This window comes from Bombus vancouverensis, chromosome 13 (genome assembly GCF_051014615.1).
Source record: "Bombus vancouverensis nearcticus chromosome 13, iyBomVanc1_principal, whole genome shotgun sequence".
NCBI lineage: Eukaryota > Metazoa > Arthropoda > Insecta > Hymenoptera > Apidae > Bombus > Bombus vancouverensis.
Genome location: NC_134923.1, coordinates 5,871,578 through 5,884,269, shown reverse-complemented (window position 1 = coordinate 5,884,269; position 12,692 = coordinate 5,871,578). Strand labels below are relative to the sequence as shown.

At 36.5% G+C, this 12,692-nt stretch overlaps 2 protein-coding genes across 3 annotated transcripts; one reads left to right on the top strand and one right to left on the bottom strand.

Moving 5' to 3' along the window:
- Window positions 1-254: 254 nt before the first annotated feature.
- Window positions 255-2,498, top strand: LOC117161341 (pickpocket protein 19). Its single transcript, XM_033342788.2, has 8 exons — window positions 255-523; window positions 601-801; window positions 874-1,128; window positions 1,212-1,323; window positions 1,414-1,690; window positions 1,755-1,908; window positions 1,986-2,086; window positions 2,209-2,498. Exons 1-8 carry the CDS (start codon window positions 255-257, stop codon window positions 2,355-2,357), a joined length of 1,518 nt encoding a protein of 505 aa, XP_033198679.2. The 3' UTR covers window positions 2,358-2,498.
- Window positions 2,412-12,573, bottom strand: htt (huntingtin). 2 transcript variants are annotated; one of them, XM_033342534.2, is made up of 15 exons: window positions 12,451-12,573; window positions 12,033-12,213; window positions 11,685-11,963; window positions 11,484-11,625; window positions 10,840-11,415; window positions 10,176-10,768; window positions 9,799-10,112; window positions 8,410-9,726; window positions 4,302-8,337; window positions 4,032-4,237; window positions 3,782-3,956; window positions 3,277-3,690; window positions 2,953-3,113; window positions 2,793-2,880; window positions 2,412-2,731 (listed from the first exon to the last, which is right to left on the bottom strand). In XM_033342534.2, exons 1-15 carry the CDS (start codon window positions 12,537-12,539, stop codon window positions 2,633-2,635), a joined length of 8,670 nt encoding a protein of 2,889 aa, XP_033198425.1. In that variant the 5' UTR covers window positions 12,540-12,573; the 3' UTR covers window positions 2,412-2,632. The 2 variants fall into 2 exon arrangements, with proteins under 2 accessions (XP_033198425.1, XP_033198436.1); XM_033342545.2 differs by having other exon boundaries at window positions 3,782-3,947.
- Window positions 12,574-12,692: the final 119 nt, after the last annotated feature.

The following is a 12,692-nucleotide window of genomic DNA, read 5'->3' as shown; positions in this document are numbered from 1 at the left end:
AATTATCATATAAATCACGAGGACTTGAACTGCTGTATTATCTTTATTATAGATCTACTTCCTATCTTATTACGTTATCATTCATAATTAATAGAAGCATCGCGTGCAGTGTCTCTCATCGATCGATGGAAATACCAACGAATTAGATAGAGAATGATTATAACGCGAATCTTTTTCTGTATTACAAACATTTACTTTAATATCCATTCGCGTGGATTTGATCGAAGGAAAGAGTGATCCGCGGACGAAAAAGCATGCCGAAAATACCGAAAAATATATCGGAGAAGACAGAGGAGAAAAATAATTATTTCTACGAAAATGAGATATTACCGGACTTCCAAGCTCGTTGGGGAGCTACGTTGAAACAAAGGAAATCCGTATTCAAACATTATCCAAATCATATAGGCATGCCAATTATCAGTGCGAAATCGAACGCGGGAAAATATTTTGTAGAATTCGCGAGTTCTTCGTCTGTACATGGCTTGAATCATCTGGTAGCGCCAAATAGACACCCCGTTGAGACGTAAGTACCTTCGACAATATCCAAACTAACGAGATAATAAAATTGCAATATAATTTACGAAATATACGTCTTACAAGATTTCTCACCGTCCTCTGCATTCTTGGAGCTCTATTGTGCCTGATCTTCTTGTCGTTTCTACTCTGGGATCGTTACCAGAATAACGCCACAGTTATCGTGGTAGATACTGATCGAGACCATTTTGTAACATTGAAACCAGCGCTGTTTATTTGCCCGGTACCAAGCGTCGAGCTAAAGAAGATTCCACATGTATTCGAAAAGTAGAATCTTTATTCTTACGATAATATCTGGATGAAATGAAATATTTTTTATTAAGTACGTTGCACATCTAGACACGGTATTAAACACACATCAGAGGCAGAACAGTTCTTCGTCTTCCTTGGCAACATCACTTATGAAAATATGATGAATACACCTATCTTCGACGAAGTTCCAGCGAACAAGTGGCTAGAAATACTTTACGACTTGAAGAAAGATATTTCCTCGAATATTCTGAAAGCGAACGATCCTTATGAGACGTGGGTAATGACAGAAAGAGGCGCGTGCTTAACAACGAGGAGCGTCTTCGCAATCTATGCCACTTTAAAGTTGGTACTTTTCTCTAGTGTCCTCTTCCTGTTAAATTAACATTAAATCAACTCAAACACATGATTCTTTCATATGGAACAAGCTACTGGAAGAACGACAACTGGACCATTATTCCTATACCAGACAAATTACCATTGTACGAATACAACGTCGATGGCACGCAAGAAAATTTCGTCGTGGAGCATATGGCTTTGGTACGAGTATGTTTTTATATGCTTTGAAAACAAAGATATGATAAAATATCGGCAACAAAGTGTTTTCTTCCTTCTTTTTTGATGCTGCAGATCGCCGCATGCGATCCTTTTGAGTTGGTAATATACGACACTGCAATGAGATGGGTAAAACCAAGGATGCTGCAACGTGCCATCATGTCGATAACTCAGATTAATATGAACGCAAACGTTAAAGAGCTTCGTACTCATCAAAGAAATTGCAAAGTTTACAACGACGGTGGTTTAAAAACGTGGCCAGTGTATACGAGAAATATGTGCATCACCGAATGTAGGATGAAAGTGATACAGGATAAATGCAATTGTCGTCCGCATTTTGCCAGGCCCATTGGTTGGTAATATTAAAATCAACGTAATAGAAAAATTGAATAAATATAAATTTAATGGTTTTGCAGAGGGTGTAGACACTTGCAATTCCACGCAACTTCGATGTATCGGAAAAGCGACGCAGAGCCTTTTTCTGCTCCAATATCCACCCCGTTCTTGCGAATGCGTCCCAAACTGCAATGTTTTTACCTATCAAATCAGAGATAGCGAAGACACCGAACTGTATTTATCGAAACTAATTCATATTACGATTAGAGATAAAGCATGTATAGTAAAACAGTATTCTTGGATTGTTTCAGAAACGATACACCGATAAGTGTGTCTGTTATGACTTTAATCGTCGAGCTTCCGCAAATTATCTATCATCGAGCATTGTTGTACGGGTTTCACGATTTTCTAAGTACGTATCTGTAAATAAATATGTAGATAGTTAAGATATAATTTGAAGTACATTAAACAAATATTTAAAAAATATTAATATAAAGAAATAAAAGTTTCTGTAAACGAACAAATTCGTTACAGCTGGTGTTGGAGGAGCGGCGGGATTGTTTCTGGGAGCCAGTGTACTATCCTTCGTTGAAATATTCTATCATGGCACCATACATTTGTACTTCTACGTGAAACGAATGAAACAGAGACGCAAGAAAAAGGCAATCAGTATATATAACTAAAAACATCTCCTTCATTTTCGGAGGAAGGAGAATTCGAGATGCACAAACGCGAAGTATTTAAAAAATATTGTTTATTGTAAACAGTGTTACCTCTTTCCGACAGGACAGATGTAAAATAAATATCATTACATACACATACAACTGTACACGCAACGAGTCGAGATCGTGCAATGATTGTACATCAATTTACAAAGAGACTCAAGAGCAGAATTACGATGAATACTTCTCATTTTGATTTAACTTTCCCATATCGACACGATCGATGATAAGACTAGCTAGAAGGACGCTAAAATGTCACTGAACGGAGTTCCAGGTTCCTTTGCTGCTGCTTCGAAAGTTTCCACGAAAGCTTCCCTCTGAGTGTCCTTAGATAACTATTAAAAAGTGATAACGTTATTTGATATCACGCGCTGACTTTATCATAAAATTTCATACCTTTCGATAGAAGTCCGAAGCAGCGATGCACAATATCTTCTTATCCTCATATTCGTATTTTCCGATCCTTGATTGTATATATGGAAACCTGAGTAGATTGTTAAGAAAGCTTTTAACAAATGAATATATTTGACAAACTAGCGAAAATGTGAAAGGATACAAAGCTCTCAGCCAATGATTTGTGGATGCACTGATAAAAAAACAAGACAAGCACCATGTTGACATTGTAACAGGTAAACTCTGAATAAAGTTTGGCAAACTAAATACAACCCAATCTTGAAGAAGTTCCATTTGCGCGCAAGTGCACGCTCGTTCGCACACCTACAGAAAAAGGAGAAAAATAATCTTATTGCTTTAAATTATTTGTAATCTAAAGTATTGCTGATCAATCGATAGTCAACTGCATAAAATAGCCAGTCAACGATAATGTTAATACTCAATTATTTTTAGTATATCGCTATGCGTTCGCATCGGCAATACAAACTTTAAAAACAACGGCGGCAAGTAGCCGCGGGTGAGGTTGTTGCGGCGACAAAAATTCTCCTATGACTTTAGTCAAGATTTCCGACGGTGGGAAGAAATCTCCGAGCACACCGGACAAAACTGTACATAAAAGCTCCACTTCCATAGAGTGTCCTCTCCTGATCTTATCGAAAATCGCTGAAGCGCGCTCTATGGATCGAACCAATGCTTCTGGTTCAGCATCTGGTAATGGTTCCTCTGTTTCCGGTTGATTCAATCTATCTGCCGCCTCTGTATACATGCAAGTCAATAACAATTGCAACGCTGGCAGCGATAACATAGGACTAGGTTGTTTTAAGCGATCGATCGCAACTTTTACTATCTGTTCGGCTACCTTTCCAATCACGCTTTTGGTTGCTACGAGTCGCTCGAGCCCCTAAATCAATTACATACACACAGCATTACAAGTATACATAATTTGAACATTTAACAAATACATAGTATTACACGAGTACCCAATAACATACCTGCAAGAGTGTTTGATGTAAGCTACAAGAAATATTTTGTGATGTAAGTAAATTAAGGACTAATTCTAACACAGCTGGCGCTTCCGTGTCTGGCGGAGTATCTTCGGCATGTTCCAATAAAAAGAATACCAAAGCCCACATTACACCCTGATGCTCTTCACTTTGTCTTAACACGCTAAATTAGGTGAGTAATTAATTTCAACAAAGCACGTGCGTTGTAGAATACACAATAGAAATTTGTGTAATTTACCCGTTCAAATCCTGCGCGTCCAAATGTTTCTGTATGTATTCTATTGCCAACGGATGAATAATATTCATCGTCTCTTCGCAATTTGCGAGCACAGCACTTTGCAACAGATACAATGAACCGTGAAGGGCGGATACCTTCGCAGGTAAGAAGCTCGATTTCAGATTCGTGTCTACTAGACGCTTAACTTTGTCTAACGTTTCAAAGTCCTGGAAAAATGAAATCCTAACTGTGTTAAACAGCTTACAAAAAATATTTTTGAAGAATACATACCAACGGTGTTAGTACTGCAGCAGCTTTACACACGGAAACTACCAAGTATTGATGTAAAATGACATTCTCTGTTGGATGAATTCTCGACAATTCCAGACACATGTCCAACATCCACTGATACTGGGCTCTTTCGACGAACAATTCCGAAATTGCTAGAATAGACTTAACGACCTCCGTGAGCAATTGTATAGGTGTATTAGCTTGCGGAGACATCCAAGACGTATAAAGTTCTATCAAGAAACGAAGGCAGGAATCTAAATCAAGTGACGCGGACATTAACGCGTCGTTTCTTCTGTTCTTCAAATTGAGGACGGAGGCGCTCAACTTATCCTCATACAAGTTGCACAGCGACCACAAGTAAGAAACGGAAAGTTGGCTATATGTATACTTGTTCAAGTTCGCAACTCTTTCTACGTTTCCTCGATGGAAGATGTGATCCATGTTCAAGCCATCGATCATCTCTGAGTCGTTCATACATTCGTACTTCCACGTAAGCAGATCTTGAATGGCGTACAATTTTTGAGAACTGATCTTATGAACCGAGAGCTGAGGATCTCTCGGATAATGAATCACAGTGCTGGCTCTTGGGTTGCCAGGATAAGGAAGAAGCAAAGTATTCAATAACAATTTTGTAATCGCCTGTACAGCTAAACTGCTCGCTTGAATCAACGCTGAGATATCTTCTACGGGTACGTTCTCGTTTTGTGAAAGATTGAGCACTCCTAAGAGAGCCATCCATATCTCTTCGAATTGCAACCGAGAGACCCAGCCTAACAGATTTATCCTGTAAATGAACTGCTCCAAAATTTCCACCTCCTGAAGGAGATTCGACTCCGAAGATAATAACGGGAAGTAACATTTGGTCGGACCAGAACCAACGACATTCCAGTTTTGTTTCCAAACTAACGGTGGTGTTAAGATATATGAATTTACCAGTGGTTGACGACTGATACTTACGATTAAATCTTGTATCGTGTCAAACAAATAGCGTGGAATATTTGTGGATAACTGTTTCTTTTGACATTGTTCCAACCAAGCGACCAGATCGGCCATTCGCATGCAAGCACGAGCAAAGTCTCTGGTATCCTCATCTTCTAGCGCTGGTTCTAAAGCACGTATATCTATAACTGGCAAAACGTCCACAGTAGTTAACAGGTATTCTACTATTTTCTTGAGTGAAGCAGCACCACTACAAACCCACGAATACTTCAGGTTTTCCCCAAAAATTTTACTTGGGCCAGGATGTTTTAGAATTTCTGATGCACAGCTTAACGCAAGTTCCATGTTCCTTGGTCTCAATTTTTTAATCTTATTCTCATCACAGTGTACCATCCAGTGTGTTAATTCTAAACACAGTATTGCAAATTTGGCTAGATCTTCTTCGGATTTTTTATCAATTTTCGCTAGATTATACTTGGCTAGCTTTGGCAATGTCTTCATGTATATCTTCACAGCGGGTATCAACATAAAAAGTACATCCCAATATACAAACTCGTTTAAAAGTTCATGAAAACGATGCGCATACTTCACTTCTCTCGAATTGCCATTAGATTGCGTTGGATTGTAAATATGATGCGGTTTTGGCATTAAATCGGTGACATAATGAACGTGCTCCAATAAACTCTGTTTCGCGGCGCTGTATAAGGGACTAGTTTCGAAATTAAAATCCTTTTCGTTCTGTGCTACACCGAATTCTAATTTTTGGCACTTCTCCACGCTAATTCGTACACCCAATATTATGCAGGGTTTCAATATCGAGATATTAAACTCTTTGGAAGACAGGATACCGAGGCAATCTTCGAAATCTAAAACCCTAAGTAACTGCGCTGCTTCCGATAAATTGTGACTAGCACTTGAACTACAACATCGTAATTTTACTTGAGACAAAAACCAATTACGATCCAGTTGAATACTTTTCACGGTGGATGGATTAAACGGTCTACATTGGTCGAGTTCTAGAGGGGACAAATCGTAATACTGTACTCCAAATTTATTCAACAGACTAACTAATCCACCGTGTTTCTTAGCAAGCTTGGTCACTTGCAGGATCTCCATGATCTTGGCGAAATCTTCTTTTGATAATTGCTTCGTCGCTTCAGCTGCAGATGTGGTTAATAAAATTTCTACTCTTCGACTAGCTATTTTCGCCGCCATTCTCGACAAAGCCAGATACTTGGTGGATAACAATCTCGGTATCAGTGTCATTAAAACAGCTCCGCTTTGCGAATGATGAGCACCTTCTATACATTCCAAGACTCGCTTGACAAAACTGGGTTGTGACAAGTCTGTGCATTTGGTCGCGATCGCTTGTACCAACAATCCACTAGCTGCAGAATTTCTGTGTATAGCTGTCGTCAAGAGATCTCTGACAGGAGACTCGATAGCACTATTTACTGTCTCTTCCGTATGATTAACTAACAACCACGTTAAGGGCTCTGCATCGCACAGATTCTCGCAGACGTAATCGCAGAATAATATTATACCACCTTTTCTAATAATTTGAATGTTAATGCTGCTGTCATGGTCAACACTTTTCTCTTCATTTGGAGAACAATGCACGACGTATTCTGTCCGACGAGTACCCAATATTTTGGACCAAAAAGTCATTTCATTGTACCCTAACAAAGTCATTAAATAGGCCCACTGGCAAGTTAACGTTGGACATTTGTCTCCAATGTTCAACATTAAATAGTTCAAATCGGAGATCGGCAGCTTCTCCTCTTCGAGAACATTTCGACCTTGAATCATTTGTATAACAGCGTTTGCCACTTTGCAGTGACTCCCAGATTCGAACATGTGAATGCATAACTGCAAGAAGAATGCAAATTGGTGGATCAAGTAGTAATCGTTCTCCATTGATTCGGAAAATGCGATATATGGATCGCTGAGTTTATGATCGACCAATCCAAGAAGATTGTAAACCTTGCAGCCTACCAAGTTAATAACTTTAAATATAAATCTAGCTAATATTCTTTCTGGCGGTACTTCAGCTGATTGACTGTCCAAAACATTCAAAGGATCCATGGTTTGAGAAGACGATTTTGGATGAAGAAACGAGTGGGATAGTTCGGACATGTTCGAACTGAGGTCGGAAAGTCGCGCAAGCATTGCTTCCTCTTTTGAGCACGCGATCAAGGATAACAGAACAACATTTACCACTCCTAACCATCGTTTTAGTCTCAAATTTGAAGTATCCAGAGAGTCTGGTTTAACGAGAAGTACCTTTAAAAGAGGATCGACTGGTCTAAAAACCGTGGGAGAAATAGCTGCGAATAATTTAATCAAAGCCACGTGTGCTTTCTCCGATTCTATTCGAACTTTTCCTGCTGCCAGCATAGGAAGAACAGAGTCCATTGTCAGTCTAGACCATCTTCGCCATTTTTCTTCTCCGTTACCATCTCCGCTGAATCTAGATTCCGTTAAACATAATGCCAAGAGCTCAATGATTTGGTAATATTCTACAAGACGTAAAAGCATCGAAATTAGGACTTCTCTTGTTGTCTCAAGCTCTCTTTGCTCTGTTGGGTTTGAACTTGCGTTTCTAATCAAAAATACATCTTCTACAACTGGAGCCAGGGCTGGTATACAGTGCGTGAGCGCTGGTTGACCACTTGCCATAAGTCCATCGCATAATTGGATTATCTTTGGAATTCCTATTATAGTTTTCGAATGATTTTTTTCGTACGACAAGTGAACTAAAAAGTTGAAAATCTTTGGCAATAGATCCTCCGTTTGCTTCACGTGACCTTCTTCGATAAATTCAAACTGCTTTAATACAAATCCAATGAATATTCTTTCGGAATCCAGCAAGCAATAGTTGACTCTTAATTGCACTAGCTGGCTGAGTAGCATCAATACTTGACACTGTAATGACACGCTACTTGTTACAGTGTACTGTTTTAATGATTTTATAACCATTGGCTCAAAAAGACGAATGAACGAAGCTACAGAGGTTTTTTGATCAGACGATCGCGATAAATTCTTAAAAATAGAAGAGAATTTTCTATCGCCTTTTCTATGTAACAAACCTACCCATCTGAAATAAAATAACTGTGTATAGCAATCTATACAAACAAATACAAGTTAGAATACAAGAATACAAATTTACCCGGTATCTGGTTCGTTTTCACCCCTGCAATTGTTTCCCATGGATTTTATAGTATTTGCCATTTGCCTTGCAGGACTTTGAAAGCAATGATTATAAAATCCTTTAACGTCATCCCATAGTACGGTTATTCTGTCTGAATTTTTCTGTATATCTAATTCATTCCATTGTGCATACACGTTTGTGCTGAATAAACACTTCAGCAATTGTTGAACACACTGAATGGTTGCAGTGGGAGATAATACGACAGTGCTTTGTAGATAATGTAGAATTTCTTCTGCTATTTGAGCTGCTTCATTGACTGATATAATTTCAAGAATTTGCGAAAGAACATCTAGAATCGCATTTAACAAAGACAAATACATTTCGCTAGCATGCGGTTCAAGTGTGGCTAGGTAATTCAAATGCGCTGCTTTAAGATTTTCGTACATTTTCATATAATGCGGTGTTGAAACAAACGCACCCATTTGCTCTTTTATAAATTTCAAGCTTCCAAATTTTTCTCCTTTCTCTTTCAACTTCGGTTCAGACATTATTATCTTCTTTTTCGGCGATAACGTTTGCGTAGATGACAAAGACGATAACGCCGTTTTTGTACTAGTTTGTGTCAATTGCACGTCGTCGATTATATGAACAAATATATTTAATACTCTTGTAATATGTGTTAACAACAACTCTATTTGTTTATCCTTAAACGTGCCCCACCAAGTTTTAGTTGGATCATTGGGTTTAAAATTGCAAAATGCTAAACCTGATGCAAGATTGCCAGCAAGAAGTACCAAATGTTTATGCGTTAACAAGTCTAAGCTTATAGGAGACGATGACAGTAAGGGTAAAGCCAAAGATAAAAGGCTGTTGCTCACGGACGATGGCATCATGTCGCTTGTAAAATTTGATTCGCTAATATCTAATCGACTACCGTTCTTTTTATGAGACCTTTTCAACAATGTTTTAGGTGAAATACAATCCCATCCTCTAATATATACTGTAGTATTATATACATCGCTTAAACGAAACAGAGCTTCACAACAGCCATACACTAAATACTTCGATGACTGTACTCCAAGAATCTCAGCCAACATGTTGATTACAATCGACAACGAGTATTCTACATTTGGACGATAATTCGTCGAGTTATGGAAGTTTAAAGCTGCAAATGGCTGTATTGACGTATTTATAAAGAACTTTTGTTTCTCTTGACAAGAGGACAGTTCTACTGAACTCCGGGTAACTGCGCTCATATATTGCTCCGTGTATTGTATGGCCTTTCGCGTAATAACATCATCATGTGGTTGTTGGAAATGTAATAAAGGAATACTCCTAAAAAAAGAGTTATGTTAATCGAGGACACCTAAAACTTGAACAACAAAAGATATAAACTCCGATAATTACTTTACAATAGCATCTGATGCTGCATGCCTAATTCTTTGATCTTGGTCACCTAACAGAGTTATAATAACATTGATAAAATGTTCTTGGAACATTGATCCACCAGTTATATGTTCTATAGTAACATACGATATCTCACTCAATAATTCCACTAATTTAACTTTTACCAGAAAATATGGATTCTTTACTAGCTGAGGTAATACAGTTAACACAGTGATTCCATATTTATTGTCAACAGACTCTAACAACTCTGGTAGACATAAACTGAATGCTGTTAATGTTTGTCGACATGTGGTAGCAGAATCATCTTCTAATCCCTGTTTTAAACATATGCTCATCAAAATTTTCGAATAATCATTCCAATATATGAGAGAATTTACCTTTAAAAGTAATTTAATTAAATTGTCTAGTGATATAATTCCACATAAGTTTTTATCAGTAATCTCTGCCTCAAATTTTTTAAAAGAACCTCCATATTGTGTATATACAGATTTCAGGAATGTACCAATAATAATTGATATATTACCCCTAATTTGAGGATCTGGATGACTTGCAAATAATAAGATATCCGTTATCATTTGTTTATTCTCGTTAGAATTCGGTTCTTTGGCAACAGGTATTAAAAATAGATTCGGACAAAGTTTCAAAATATAAGCCACGCAAGTTAAAGCAAGAGACTTTACACTAACACGAAAATATTTATCTGGTATTACATGACCAATGTTGCCAGTTAAGAGGAAAGACGATACCAAATAACGACAACAGAATTTTAACGGTATGTCAGGATCTGTAAAAGTTCCAACGTCTATTTCTCGTAACGAAAAATCTAAAGATAGTTTTTTAAGAGATGCGATAGAACATGTGACTTCTTCGGTATAATCCACGTCTCTTGGTTCATTTTGTACACTCGAATAAACTTTCTCCGATTTTTCTATTTCACTTCCAACATCACTACCTTCTTCGATCGTTTCATCTGGAATAAACGTAATACAATTATTTCTTCAAATGATACATATCCTTTCTATACTACACTTTTTCTCTTACTGTCAATGACTCCGATCTTCAAATCACTATAATTTTCTAAAATCTTTCCTTTCATTTCTACAATATTATTTATGCATTCTTTTGAAATTTGTACATTTTCCATCAAAGGAGGTATAGTCTCAGAATCTAACATCCACTTTTCTATCTTTGGATTTATTTCAGGTATATCAGAATCAAGTAAATTTAAGGTATAATCGGAATTTTCTCCACAAGCAGTTGCAGCACTAGATGTGCTTGCTTGACTTAATGATAACATCATTTCATTTTGATTCACTGCTATTTTACTCTGTGTTATACCTTGATTTGATAATAATAATGATACTAGAACTTTTGGAGGTGACTTCAAAAACTGAGTCAGTGTCTCCAGAACAGCATTTATAACATTATGATCAGAATGCCATTTTGTATAATGCAAACATAGTTCATAAATTTGTAATAAGCTATCTGTCTCTACTGTGTCATCATCTGGATCTTCTGATGGATTGCATATATGTGGTAAAATTATTCTTATACAACCAAATATACCAATAATAGCTGCTATACGGTTCTCATCTTCACTTATAGGCACTATAATACCTATAAAAAGTAACATTTAATTAGTGAAAAGTATGTTACTTGTACTTGTATAACATTCATAAGTTTACCTAAAAGATGCTTCAGTACATAATTTAAAAAAAACTGTGGTCTGCGACAATTCAAACATGTTGCTAAAATCATATTTGCTGCAGCTCTACGAAATGCTGCTTGTACACAGGATATATTTTCAAAGAATGCTTTCAATAATGTCTGAAAAAGAAGCATGGATTCATAGTTATAATATAAGTACTAAAATAAAAGAAAATTACCTTGATATCATTGTCTGTCATAAATGGCCCTAGTGCTTTCATAATTAATGGTAATGATTGCGATAGCGTTTCAATTACAGATTCCTCAGAACGATGTGCAATAGTTACTATACATGGTATCAAATTAGATACATATGCTTTTCCTCTTGTAGGGCGTATCATATGACTAAGAAGACCAAATCTCCAAAGAGCAGCTCTCAATGTTCTAGCAGGTCCATTCCTTTTTATTTCATTGTAAAGTTCTATTTGAACTTTAACAATATTACTATCAGCCATTGCCTTTAAAATAAAATACTATTAAAACATCTATAGCTTTAATATCAAAGATTATGAAATATAAATCCATACCCTTATAATTTTATTTAATGTTTCATCTGCTACCGTTCTGACATCAGATTCATCATCGTTACACAGTGTCAGTAAAGTTTCAATTGAAAGACTAAGTACCTGAGGAAACTTGGTTGCTAGTTTGACAGTTGGTGAACATATTCCTTCTGTTATTGTCATGCAACATGTTAATTTATCTTTCCTTTTATTGAAATAAAGGATATATTAAATTTTGTAACATACTACATTCCATAATTTTTATTAATTTTTTATAATAACTATATAAGTCCTAATTTTACAAATTATACAAAATTCTATTGCAGGTATTTAGCTATAAACTATATAAACAAAAATAATGTATTCAATTCAAAAGTTTTGCATTATTTTATTCATACGATCATTTCAATTATTAAATGAAAAAAACAATTTGTTCTTGTACCTTGCGTTCGAATCTGACAGAAGAGTGTTTGACTCTTGAGCTGATTTTAAAGCTTCTATAGCTTTTAACACGTTATTTAATGTTGTCATTTTGCCAAATATTTATTAATAAATTGTTCCTCGCTTTGTATAAATCAATCAGTTTTGACAAATTACATTTTGATAATGTAGGCCGAATTTATGACAGACACATCGTACGTAGAAAACTACATGCTGCTCGGTAATATATTTATTTGCGATTCA

Coding starts and splice junctions, on each gene's coding strand:
- LOC117161341 (XM_033342788.2), top strand. CDS start 255: ATGCCGAAAATACCGAAAAATATATCGGAGAAGACAGAGGAGAAAAAT. Junction 802..873: donor ATTCCACATGTATTCGAAAA/GTAGAATCTTTA, acceptor TTGCACATCTAG/ACACGGTATTAAACACACAT. Junction 1,324..1,413: donor TCGTGGAGCATATGGCTTTG/GTACGAGTATGT, acceptor TTGATGCTGCAG/ATCGCCGCATGCGATCCTTT.
- htt (XM_033342534.2), bottom strand. CDS start 12,539: ATGACAACATTAAATAACGTGTTAAAAGCTATAGAAGCTTTAAAATCA. Junction 10,769..10,839: donor GAAGATCGGAGTCATTGACA/GTAAGAGAAAAA, acceptor CGTTTATTCCAG/ATGAAACGATCGAAGAAGGT. Junction 2,732..2,792: donor CTTCGGACTTCTATCGAAAG/GTATGAAATTTT, acceptor ACTTTTTAATAG/TTATCTAAGGACACTCAGAG.